This window comes from Globicephala melas, chromosome 5 (genome assembly GCF_963455315.2).
Source record: "Globicephala melas chromosome 5, mGloMel1.2, whole genome shotgun sequence".
Classification (NCBI taxonomy): domain Eukaryota; kingdom Metazoa; phylum Chordata; class Mammalia; order Artiodactyla; family Delphinidae; genus Globicephala; species Globicephala melas.
Genome location: NC_083318.1, coordinates 70,750,445 through 70,764,508, shown reverse-complemented (window position 1 = coordinate 70,764,508; position 14,064 = coordinate 70,750,445). Strand labels below are relative to the sequence as shown.

General features: G+C 38.4%; 1 protein-coding gene across 1 annotated transcript in view; it reads left to right on the top strand.

The window, feature by feature from the left end:
* The window catches only part of TXK (TXK tyrosine kinase), a 46,691-nt gene that overhangs the window by 24,311 nt on the left and 8,316 nt on the right, over positions 1-14,064 (top strand). The window contains exons 9-10 of the mRNA XM_030880478.2: positions 2,595-2,766; positions 12,766-12,982. Coding sequence (XP_030736338.1) covers positions 2,595-2,766; positions 12,766-12,982 — 389 coding nt within the window. The remainder of the gene's footprint in view (positions 1-2,594; positions 2,767-12,765; positions 12,983-14,064) is intronic.

The following is a 14,064-nucleotide window of genomic DNA, read 5'->3' as shown; positions in this document are numbered from 1 at the left end:
TCTCCTCAAAGTTTAAATCTCCCTTCTGAGATGTTTAAATATATGCAGCTCCTAAGGGCATTTAAACTTTGGGGGAAAATGTTTCACTTTTACTTCAAATTTCATTATACATTATTTGGAACCCTTTTGATAAATTCCAGTTCTTTTTATTTGAACGTTTGGGTTGTTGCTCTCTGGTTATGTGGGTGGCTGGGAAATGACTTCTCCCCAAGAGAACCTGCTAAAATGAGTTGCTAAAAGTGTCCTTGTCACCTTTTTCGAATAGAACTTGGACCAAGTTTGATTTGAACTATTTTCTAGTGAATGTGATAGTTGCAAATCTGTGAGAATAAATAAGAGCCAAAGAATCCCGCTTTCTAATTTGTTGATACTTTATTTCCTTAAATTTATCTTATTAGGGGGACTCAGAATATACTGAAAAAAAAAGATAACACAATTATTGTGTAGCAGATAAGCAGGACTCAGGGTCGCTGTGAATTGGGCTGGAAAGGTGATTTCAGGGTGTTATGGGTGCCTAGATTATTCCTCTGCCCCATAAATACTATATGTTTAAAAAATTCTATCATTAGCCATTTATCTAAGTTAAACATGGTCGTTTTTTTTTGTTTTTTTTGTGGTACGCGGGCCTCTCACTGTTGTGGTCCCTCCCGCTGCGGAGCACAGGCTCCGGACGCGCAGGCTCAGCGGCCATGGCTCACGGGCCCAGCCGCTCCATGGCATGTGGGATCTTCCCGGACCGGGGCACGAACCCATGTCCCCTGCATCGGCAGGCGGACTCTCAACCACTGCGCCACCAGGGAAGCCCAAACATGGTCGTTTTTAATTAAAAAATAAACTTTTCAATTTTTCAATATCCAGAAGAGTGCACAGTTCGTAAGTCTAGAGCCTGAGTAATGTTGTCTGGTTTTGACTACCTTATATAAATGAAATTGGACACCGGGCATCCACGTCTGGCTTCTTTCTTCCATCCTTCCACATGTGAATTCACCCACCATGCTGGGTGTGGTTGGTCCACCTGCATTGCGGTGAACTGCTACGTTGCATGACTACACCGCAATGGATTTGCCCATCCTTCTTCAGATAGCCTTTTGGGTTCTAACCAATTTTTGGCTTTTCTAAATAATATTATTAGGAACATTCTTGTATGCCTTTTGATAACGTTTAACACACACATATGCCCCGACAATGATGGATATATACTTAAAAGTAGCATTGCTGGGTCGTAGAGTATGAACATACTCAGATTTAGTCAGTTTTCTAAAGAATTTATACCAGATTATACTTTAATGAAGAGTGTATGGACGTCTCAGCTGTTCCACATCTTTGCCCTTGCCAGTATTTGGTATTCTTGTGGTTTTTGTTTGGTTTGGTTTCTGTTTTCATTTTAGCCAATCTGGTGCATGTGTAGTGGTATCTCATTTTGGTTTAAATATGCATTTCCCTGATGACTAATTATGTTGATCAACTTCTCATAGGTTCAGTGACCATTTGGACATTCTCTTTTGTGAGAGAATATACTATTCAAGTTATTTTTAACCCTTAAAGAATAGGATTATCTGCCTTTTCCTAATCGATTTATTCTTACTTTGAATAGGAATTCTGTGTTGGTTATATGTTTTAAGAAATATTTTCTCCCCGTCTGTGGCTTACTTTTTCATTTTCTTAATGGGGTGTATTTGATAAATAGGATTTTTATGAAATTTAATCTATCAGTATTCTCCTTTATAGTTATATTCTGTTGAATAAATCTATGTCAGTCCCAAGGTCATGAATATATTCTCCCATGTTATTTTAAAAACACACCTACTATTGGGAAGGGGAGTCCCTTGCAAAGCCTGGTGGTACAAGGGGTCACTGGCCATTACAATTCTTTTAAATGCATTATTTTAAAGTTCCAGCAGATGGTGGTGTTGCTGTATAAAAGTGGTTACTAAAAAGTTAAGATTTAATTCTCAGTTTTCCAAAGGGTTATTTTAAAAACAGTTCTTTTTTTCTTGATTCACTTCTGTAGAGTGAGAAATATTCAGTAATGCAAGCATCATTTCAAACGTACACTTAGATATGGGTTAGAATCTTAATATTGAAAATATTTATCAGGTGAATTGATTAGACTTTTCGCAAAGGAGAAAGGGCAGGAAAGCCCTTTAGGGGTGGAAGTGGGCAAAGAAACAATAATAGAAACTGAGATGGGGGACCCCAAATTTTATCTAATCTCACAAGTTTACTCACCAGGATAAAAACAGACTGGGGACATAAATATTTAGGCTCCAGGTCTGGTTTCGGCAGGTTTAGTTTAGAATGGCACAGAACTGTTTCATCCTGGGTCTCTCTGGAAAGAGAAAGCATGTTTTGATATCCATAATTCCTCTCCAAGTAAGTGAGGTTTGTATTTTTATACTTGAATTCTGGAATTATACTTTTAAGCCACAATAAGAGTATTAAAAATGGTTACAGGTCCTTTCCACTCATTTATAAATTTTTTAAACCTCTCTGAAAAAGAAGAGAATAGGTCAAGAAAATTCCTAAATCTTTTCTAGCTCTAAAAATTTAACATGTTTTTCCTTATTTGTAATGTGCATGTTTTACTTTTCCAGAAAAGTGGGAGATAGATCCATCTGAGTTGGTTTTTGTAAAGGAGATTGGAAGCGGCCAGTTTGGGGTGGTCTATTTAGGCCAATGGCGAGCACATGTCCAGGTGGCTATCAAGGCCATCAATGAAGGCTCCATGTCTGAAGAGGATTTCATTGAAGAGGCTAAAGTGATGATGTAAGTACATACAATACCCAGATAAGTATCGTGCAACATCCTGGTGTCATGGAAAGAACACAGATTTTGGAGTCAGTCACATCTGGATTTGTGTCACAATTCTGCCCAAACTAGTTGTGGGACCTGGGCAAATTATTTGACCTCTGTGTGACCTGGGTGAGTTATTTCACTTTTCTAAGCCTCAATTTCCTCACCTGTAAAATGGGGATAACAATACCTCACTCACTGGATCAGTGTGTGAATTGAATGAGATAATGTATGAAAATGACAAGTAGATGTGTTCTTTTCAGCTCAATAATAGGTGCTTAATGACTACATTTTTTTTCCTTTTCCCAGAAGCAAAAATCTTGATTTTGTCTAAATAGTAATATAAGGATATACTATTTGCTTTCAGAGAATTCAAGAATCATGAGGTCTAACAGAAGTGGCTCTTTGCAGATCATTGGACGCTGCTCTTAGCTTCTGGAATTTCCCAGATTCAGCCTTTTGCCTCAGTCGAACCTGTGGCTATGGTTTATGTCAGTAACCTGGGCTGGACCAGGATAGGCCAATAATTTGGCACAGTTCAAATCAATATTCTTTAAGTACTTGTTGAACATTTACTTAGAGGAAGAGCAATGTGGTAAAAAAGGAAGACCGCAGGTGGCATTACCTAGATTCTGTTTTATTATCCAAAGCGATTTAGTTCTCTTCCAAATTTGCAGACCCCAGTTGACAAAAACAAAAGCAAACCCCCCAAAACCAGTGGTGATTAACTTGATCCATTATTTGAAGGCAGAGCAATGTGTCTCTTGGGGCTCTCAACCCATACTCCAAGTACTATCAAAATATTCTTTCCATCCACTTAGAATAAAATGAATTCTGAGAGAAGTTAATGATAAACACAACTTACCAGTGGTATCAGTTTCTCAAAGATGTTTTTGTGCCCCTTGGTTACCCTACTGGCCTTTGCTCCCTGATACTGCCTGCATAAGACCATGGTTTTCCTACATCTAAAGGACAGACAAAAATTATATTCCTGTGTATTGGATTAAATAGGTACAAGAAGAAAAGAACGAAGGGGAGACATATGATTCAGGGAAAGTTGAAGTTGTATTAGAATCCCTATCAAAAAGAAAGAATCAGAATTTAAATCCCCCTTCTGAGATGTTTAAATATATGCATGTAGGGACTTCCCTGGCAGTCCAGTGGTTAAGATTCCACACGCCCAAGGCAGGGAGCACAGGTTTGATCCCTGGTCGGGGAACTAAGATCCCACATGCCGCGGCCAAAAATTAAAATAAATAAGTAAACAAACAAATAAATAAATATATGCATCTCGTAAAGGCAATTTAAACTTTTGGGGAAAAGGTATCACTTTTACTTCAAATATCATAATACGTTGTTAGGATCCCTTTTGATAAAGTACAGTTCTTTTTATTTGAATGTTTGGGTTGTTGCTCTCTGGTTACTTGAGTGTCTGAGTGGAGTGTGGAGAAGAGAAATAGTTCCTGGCAGTTTATGGAGGCAGGAATGAGGCTACATGCTTATTTTTAAGTCATTTCAGATGGACATAATGTGTTCTTGGGTTTGAACACAGTTGATTTTTTCTCCTGATTTTTTTTTTTTTTTTTTTTTCAGTACTCAGGCCTCTCACTGTTGTGGCGTCTCCTGTTGCGGAACACAGGCTCCAGACGCACAGGCTCAGCGGCCATGGCTCACGGGCCCAGCCGCTCTGCAGCATGTGGGATCTTCCCGGACCGGGGCACGAACCCGTGTCCCCTGCATTGGCAGGCGGACTCTCAACCACTGAGCCACCAGGGAAGCCCTTTTCCTGATTTTTTGATAGCGAGGCAGGAAAAGTCCCATTCTAATGTCCTTTTGCAAATACATTCATCTTTAAAAAGTTAAATAGCTGACATACATTGTGCTCTATCTGCCAAGAATATACAGCTTGGCATATTACCTTCCTTTTTGTAAGCATACAGCTTAAATGTCACCTCTACCAGGAGATCTCCCCTGTCTACCCTGTTTAATTGGCAGTCCCACCCCCAAATGCTTTCTGTTGTATCACCTTGTATTAGTTCCATCAAAGCACTTGTCACTACTCCCAAGCTTCACGTGTATTTGTTTTGTTTCTCCCCCAGTAGAATGGGACCTTATTTATCTCTCTTCTACAACCGGGTGAGTGCTTAAAATAATAGCTAGCATGTAGTTGGTGTTCAACAAATATTTGTGGATTATTGAATGAGTTAATGAATCCTCACATTTCTATGAGGTAGGTTCTATTAAGACCCCAATTTTAGAGATTGGTCCAAGATAGCGGAGTAGAAGGACGTGTGCTTACTCCCTCTTGCGAGAGCCTCGGAATCACTGCTGACTGCTGAACAGTCGTCTACAGGAAGACACTGGAACTCACCGAAAAAGATACCACACATCCAAAGGCAAAGGAGAAACCACAATAAGACAGTAGGAGGGCGCAATCACAATAAAATCAAATTCCATAACTGCTGGGTGAGTGTCTCACAAATTGGAGAGCACTTATACCACAGAAGTTCACCCACTGGAGAGAAGATTCTGAGCCCCACGTCAGGCTTCCAACCTGGGGGTCCGGCAACAGGAGGAGGAATTCCTAGAGAATCAGATTTTCAAGGAATTTGATTGCAGGACTTTGACAGGACTCGAGGAAACAGAGACTCCACTCTTGGAGGGCACACACAAAGTAGTGTGTGCATCGGAACCCAGGGGAAGGAGCAGTGACCCCATAGGAGACTGAACCAGACCTACCTGCTAGTGTTGGAGGGTCTCCTGCAGAGGTGGGGGATGGCTGTGTCTCACCATGAGGACAAGGACACTGGCAGCAGAAGTTCTGGGAAGTACTTCTTGGCGTGAGCCTTCCCAGAGTCCGCCATTAGCCCCACAAAAGAGCTGGGTAGGCTCCAGTGTTGGGTCGCCTCAGGCCAGACAACCAACAAGGAGGGAACCCAGCCCCACCCATCAGCAGACAAGCAGATTAAAGTTTTACTGAGCTCTGCCCACCAGAGCAACACCCAGCTCTACCCACCACTAGTGCCTCCCATCAGGAAACTTGCACAAGCCTCTTAGATAGCCTCATCCACCAGAGGGCAGCCAGCAGAAGCAAGAAAAACTACAATCCTGCAGGCTGTGGAACAAAAACCACATTTACAGAAAGATAGACAAGATGAAAAGGCAGAGGGCTATGTGCCAGATGAAGGAACAAGATAAATCCCCAGAAAAACAACTAAATGAAGTAGAGATAGGAAACCTTCTAGAAAAAGGATTCAGAATAATGATAGTGAAGATGATCAAGGACCTCGGAAAAAGAATGGAGGCAAAGATTGAGAAGATCCAAGAAATGTTTAACAGAGACCTAGAAGAATTAAAGAACAAACACCTAGAAGAATTAAAGAACAAACAAACAGAGATGACCAATACAATAACTGAAATGAAAAATACACTAGAAGGAATCAATAGCAGAATAACTGAGGCAGAAGAACGGATAAGTGACCTGGAAGACAGAATGGTGGAATTCACTGCCACAGAACAGAATAAAGAAAAAAGAATGAAAAGAAATGAAGACAGCCTAAGAGACCTCTGGGACAACATTAAACACTACAACATTCTCATTATAGGGGTTCCAGAAGGAGAAGAGAGAGAGAAAGGACCCGAGAAAATATTTGAAGAGATTATAGTCAACAACTTTCCTAACATGGGAAAGGAAATAGCCACCCAAGTCCAGGAAGTGCAGAGAGTCCCAGGCAGGATAAACCCAAGGAGAAACAGGCTGAGACACATAGTAATCAAATTGGCAAAAATTAAGAAAGCAAGAAAAATTATTGAAAGCAACAAAGGAAAAATGACGACATACAAGGGAACTCCCATAAGGTTAACAGCTGATTTCTCAGCAGAAACTCTACAAGCCAGAGGGAGTGGCATGATATATTTAAAGTGATGAAAGAGAAGAACCTACAACCAAGATTACTCTACCTGGCAAGGATCTCATTCAGATTCGACGGAGAAATCAAAAGCTTTACAGACAAGCAAAAGCTAAGAGAATTCAGCACCACCAAACCAGGTCTACAACAAATGCTAAAGGAACTTCTCTAAGTGGGAAACACAAGAGAAGAAAAGAACCTACAAAAACAAACTCAAAACAATTAAGAATATTGTTATAGGAACATACATATTGATAATTACCTTAAACGTGAATGGATTAAATTCACCAACCAAAAGACAGGCTTGCTGAATGGATACAAAAACAAGACCCATCTATATGCTATCTACAAGAGACCCACTTCAGACCTAGGGACACATACAGACTGAAAGTGAGGGGATGGAAAAAGCTATTCCATGCAAATGGAAATCAAAAGAAAGCTGGAGTAGCAATCCTCGTATTAGATAAAATAGACTTTAAAATAAAGAATGTTACAAGAGACAAGGAAGGACACTACATAATGATCAAGGGATCAATCCAAGAAGAAGATATAACAATTATAAATATATATGCACCCAACATAGGAGTGCCTCAATACATAAGGCAACTGCTAACAGTTATAAAAGAGGAAATCAACAGTAACACAATAATATTGGGGGACTTTAACACCTCACTTTCACCAATGGACAGATCATCCAAACAGAAAATTAATAAGGAAACACAAGCTTTAAATGACACTATAGACCAGATAGATTTCATTGATATTTATAGGACATTCCATCCAAAAACAGCAGATTACACTTTCTTCTCAAGTGCACATGGAACATTCTCCAGGATAGATCACATCTTGGGTCACAAATCAAGCCTCAGTAAATTTAAGAAAATTGAAATCATATCAAGCATCTTTTCTGACCACAATGCTATGAGATTAGAAATCAGTTATGGGGAAAAAAACGTAAAAAAACACAAACACGTGGAGGCTAAACAATTCTTTACTAAATAACCAAGAAATTACTGAAGAAATCAAAGAGGGAATAAAAAATACTTAGAGACAAATGACAATGAAAACACAATGATCCAAAATGTATGGGATGCAGCAAAAGCAGTTCTAAGAGGGAAGTTTATAGCAATACAAGCCTATCTCAGAAAGAAGAAAAATCTCAAAACAATGTAAACTTACACCTAAAGGAACTAGAGGAAGAAGAACAAACAAAACCCAAAGTTAGTAGAAGGAAAGAAGTCATAAAGATCAGAGCAGAAATAAATGAAATAGAAAAAAAGAAAACAATAGCAAAGATCAATAAAGCTAAAAGCTGGTTCTTTGAGAAGATAAATAGATTGATAAACCATTAGCCAGACTCATCAAGAGAAAGAGATAGAGGAGTCAAATCAGTAAAATTAGAAATGTAAAAGGAGAAGTTACAACAGACACCGCAGAAATATAAAGCATCCTAAGAGACTACTACAAGCAACTCTATGCCAATAAAATGGACAACCTTGAAGAAATGGACAAATTCTTAGAAAGGTTTAAACTTCCACGACTGAACCAGGAAGAAATAGAAAATATGAACAGACCAATCACAAGTAATGAAATTGAAGCTGTGATTGAAAATCTTCCAAGAAACAAAAGTCCAAGATCAGATGGCTTCACAGGTGAATTCTATAAAATGTTTAGAGAAGAGCTAACACCCATCCTTCTAAACTCTTCCAAAAAATTACACAGGAAGGAATACTCCCAAACTCATTCTATGAGGCCACCATCACCCTGATACCAAAACCAGACAAAGATACTCCCAAAAAAGAAAATTACAGACCAATATCACTGTTGAATATAGATGCAAAAATCCTCAACAAAATACTAGCAAACCAAATCCAGCAACACATTAAAAGGATCATACACCATGATCAAGTGGGATTTATCCCAGGGATGCAAGGATTCTTCAATATATGCAAATCAATCCATGTGATACACCATATTAACAAATTGAAAAAGAAAAACCATATGATCATCTCAATAGATGCAGAAAAAGCTTTTGACAAAATTCAACACCAATTTATGATAAAAAGTCTCCAGAAAGTGGGCATAGAGGAAACGTACCTCAACATAATAAAGGCCATATATGACAAACCCACAGAAAACATCATTCTCAATGGTGAAAAGCTGAAAGCATTTCCTCTAAAATCAGGAACAAGACAAGGATGTCCACTCTTGCCACTATTATTCAACACAGTTTTGGAAGTCCTAGCCATGGCAATCAGAGAAGAAAAAGAAATAAAGGGAATACAAATTGGAAAAGAAGAAATGAAACTGTCACTGTTTGCAGATGACATGATACTATACATAGAGAATCCTAAAGATGCCACCAGAAAACTACTAGAGCTAATCAATGAATTTGGTAAAGTTTCAGGATACAAAATTAATGCACAGAAATCTCTTGCATTCCTATACACTAATGATGAAAAATCTGAAAGAAATTAAGGAAACACTCCCATTTACCACTGCAATAAAAAGAAGAAAATACCAAGGAATAAACCTACCTAGGGAGACAGAAGACCTGTATGCAGAAAACTATAAGACACGGATGAAAGAAATTAAAGATGTTACCAACAGATGGAGAGATATACCATGATCTCGGATTGGAAGAATCAGTATTGTGAAAATGACTATACTATCCATAGCAACCCACAGATTCAATGCAATCCCTATCAAATTACCCATGGCATTTTTTACAGAACTAGAACAAAAAATCTTAAAATTTTTATGGAGACACAAAAGACGCCGAATAGCCAAAGCAGTCTTGAGGGAAAAAAACGGAGCTGGAGGAATCAGACTCCCTGGCTTCAGATTATACTACAAAGCTACAGTAATCAAGACAATATGGTACTGGCACAAAAACAGAAACATAGATCAATGGAATAGGATAGAAAGCCCAGAGATAAACCCACGCACCTAGGGTCAACTAATCTATGACATAGGAGGCAAGGATGATATACAATGGAGAAAAGACAGCCTCTTCAATAAGTGGTGCTGGGAAAACTGGACAGCTCCATGTAAAAGAATGAAATTAGAACACTCCCTAACACCATACAGAAAAATAAACTCAAAATGGATAGAGACCTAAGTGTAGGACCAGACACTATAAAACTCTTCGAGGAAAACATAGGAAGAACACTCTTTGACATAAATCACAGCAAGATCTTTTTTGATCCACCTCCTAGAGTAATGGAAATAAAAACAAAAATAAACAAATGGACCTCATGAAACTTTAAAGCTTTTGCACAGCAAAGGAAACTACAAGCAAGACGAAAAGACAACCCTTAAAATGGGAGAAAATATTTGCAAATGAATCAACGGACAAAGGATTAATCTCCCAAATATATAAACAGCTCATGTAGCTCAATATTAAAAAAACAAACAAACCAATCCAAAAATGGGCAGAAGACCTAAATAGACATTTCTCCAAAGAAGGCATACAGATGGCCAAGAAGCACATGAAAAGCTGCTCAACATTACTAATTATTAGAGAAATGCAAATCAAAACTACAATGAGGTATCACCTCACACTAGTCAGAATGGGCATCATCAGAAAATCTACAAACAACAAATGCTAGAGAGGGTGTGGAGAAAAGGGAACCCTCTTGCCCTGTTGGTGGGAATGTAAATTGATACAGGCACTATGGAGAACAGTATGGAGGTTGCTTAAAAACTAAAAATAGAATTACCACATGACCCAGCAATCCCACTACTTGGCATATACCCAGAGAAAACCGTAATTCAAAAAGACACATACACCCTAATGTTCATTGCAGCACTATTTACAATAGCCAGGTCATGGAAGCAACCTAAATGCCCTTTGACAGACGAATGGTAAAGAAGATGTGGTACATATATACAATGGAATATTACTCAGCCATAAAAAGGAATGAAATTGGGTCATTTGTAGAGATGTGGATGAATCTAGAGACTGTCATAGAGAGTGAAGTAAGTGAGGAAGAGAAAAACAAATATTGTTTTTTAACAAAATATTTTTTTAAAAATATTGTATATTAACACATATATGTGGAACCTAGAAAAATGGTACAGATGACCAGTTTGCAGGGCAGAAGTAGAGATACAGATGTAGAGGACAAACGTATGGACACCAAGGGGGGAAAGTGGCGGGTGGGGGTGGTGGTGGTGGTGTGATGAATTGGGAGACTGGGATTAACATGTATACACTAATATGTATAAAATGGATGACTAATAAGAACCTGCTGTATAAAAAAATTAATTAAAAAAAAGAAAAAAAACGACCCCAATTTTATACATGATAAAAAGGAAATTTTGAAAACTTATGTAATTTGCCCACAATTCCTCAACAAAACGTTGGTAGTGTCTAATTGTAATCAAAACTGTGAACTGTCTGGGTACAAAGTCCATAGTCTTAGCTAACATAGTAATCAACAAATATTTATTGAGCAACTACTATATGCCAGATCTTATAGTAGGGGCCATAATTGTTAAACAAAATTGTCATCCCGTGTAGTTTTTCCAGTGCACTAGCAGAGTAACTTCAAATCTCTACTGTGTTCTTAATTACCATATTTTAGAATATAGCCTAAATTGGGGGCCTGTACTCATGGTGTTTCCAGAGTACCTGCTAAAAGATTATTTAGGAAGATGAAAGAAAACCAGTCTTTTTTTCAGCCCATAAATTTCTACTAAAATTAAAAATTTTATCTTTATATTTTTACCATGGTTTATACTTTTTATAATACATTCACATACATTATCTCATTTAATATTCATTGGAAGAAAGAAGGACAGGTTTTATTATCCTTATTTTACATGTGAAAAAACTGAGGCTTAGAAATTTTAAATAAGTTGCTCCTGGTCATGCATCAATAGGAGATAAAACAACTTGAATTCAGCTCTTTTGTTTGGGAGCATGACATTTTCTTTAAATTATTATAACACTGCATTGCTTTTAAAGGATCCTTTATTTTAGTTGATCAACTGTGGGTTTGTATCTCTGGATGTAGCTTATAAGTAGCAGTGCATATAGGAAAATATGTGAATTAATTACATTTATAATAGTAAAAATATATAAGTAATTCTAATTTCTCTAAAACCTGAATACTATAGTCGAGAAGAAACAATAAACTTTTGAAGTATAAATGACTAAAAAGATTATTTTAGGGGGCTTCCTTGGTGGCTCAGTGGTTAAGAATCTGCCTGCCAATGCAGGGGACACAGGTTCGAGCCCTGGCCGGGAAGATCCCACATGCTGTGGAGCATCTAAGCCCATGCGCCACAACTACTGAGCCTGCGCTCTAGAGCCCGCGAGCCACAACTACTGAAGCCAGGGCGCCTAGAGCCCCTGCTCTGCAACAAGAGAAGCCACCGCAATGAGGAGCCCACGCAGCACAACGAAGAGTAGCCCCTGCTCACCACAACTAGAGAAAGCCCGCGCGCAGCAACGAAGACCCAACACAGCCAAAAATAAATTAAAAAAAAAAAAAAAAGATTATTTTAGTGTGTGTACTTTAACAGGCAGTATTTGAGGACTTGTGTGTGTGTGTGTGTGTGTGTGTAATTACTAAATACAGAGAAGGGTTTCACGTTGGTAAATGTTTTTCAGTCTTCAACTTAATCTAAAAATTTCCTTTAAATGCCTTTATTCTTTAGAATTTAATGCGCATCAATCAATCTTTCCTCCCTCCTGTCTGTCCAGAATTTTTTGTCTAAGCAGCTGCAGTTGGGGAGGTTGAAACTCAGGGAACAGGAACTGGGCAAGGAGCAGCAGTACTGAGGAAGCAAAAGGCTTACAAAATGGAAAAGAGAAAAGCAGAACATGGGCATGTACTATTCTGTATGTACAGTGACTTAGGAAGTACTGCGTAAACTCTCAACCCCACTTTCTCAGCACATAAAGTAGAAAGGAAACTGTTCTACTTTCTCTGTGGTTGGGTTAATTTTAATCATAGTTTGATGATGAACATTATATGGAGCTGGTAAATATCACCAGTTGATTTCAAATACTTCAGAATGCAAAAACGATTCAGGTCTGTGTTTTTTTCACCAGGAAGTTATCTCATTCAAGGCTCGTTCAGCTTTATGGAGTGTGTATACAGCAGAGGCCCCTTTATATTGTGACGGAGTTTATGGAAAATGGTTGCCTGCTTAACTATCTCAGAGAGAGGAAAGGAAAACTTAGGAAGGAGATGCTATTGAGTGCATGTCAAGATATCTGTGAAGGAATGGAGTATCTGGAGAGAAACTGCTTTATCCACAGGGATTTAGTAAGTATGATGCAAATTTGCTGATTATGTATATATTATACTTGTATTCAGAAGGACATGATCAGTTAGGACTTTCAATACTTTGAATAATGCATTCTTTGACTTAATTTTTAAACATTTTCCTATTTGTGTAACCTGTTGCGACATGTAGCTTTATTTTTAATTGCTCATTGATGCTGGAGCCAAGTAAGGTGTTACTCTAAATACGCCTTGAAGTAATTAATCACCACACTAATCAACTAACTAAAACTAATTTACTTTTCTTTCCTCTTCCCCCCCGCTTCTTCCTTCCTCCTATCTTTCTTTCTTTCAACCAATAATCAAATATGTATTGAGTGCCTATATATGCCACGCACTCTGCCAGGTGCTGGATACAATGCTGAAGAACCCCAGTGGGTCTCACCCAGGGGTGAAACTGCCTCAGGTGGAGGTAGTTAGGTTCTTGCAGTATCACAGCAGCACTACTGGCATTATTGGGAAGGAGTCAAAATGCTAAACCATTCTGTTGCATAGTGCTCAGAACAGCTCTCCAAACAAAGAAGATTGAAGTTTGACTTGCCCCAAAAGCAAATAGCTCTGCTTCCCTGCCTTGCTACCTCCCCTTGAAAAACATTTTCTGTCTGCTCCATATTTATTCATGATGTTCATACTATTCCTTCTATGTCCTTCCATGTCTCATTTCTAAGTTCCCAAATTAAATCCAATGAGAATTTGAGAATTTCTGAGAGGTCCCCGATACTGTCATCTAGAGGTAATCCTGAACTTCCATGAGCCATCACGAGTGACCATATTATTTATCATTCAGGCTGGAATATTTTGGGGAGAGAAAGGAGGCATAATTTCATTGGCCCTAGAACACCACTGCTTGCCCTACACATGACTTAGAACTGTCAGAGCATTTACTATTTACTACTTCCTGTAGTAGTTGTTTACACAAATATTAGACTCTAAACTCCTTGACATCAAGGCGTAGACTTCTGAGCTGCAGTTCAGCATTATGAGAATACAAGTTGCCAAGCAATGGCTCTCAAACTTAGCTGTGCATTAGAATCACCTGGGAGGTTTAAAAACATCACAGTACC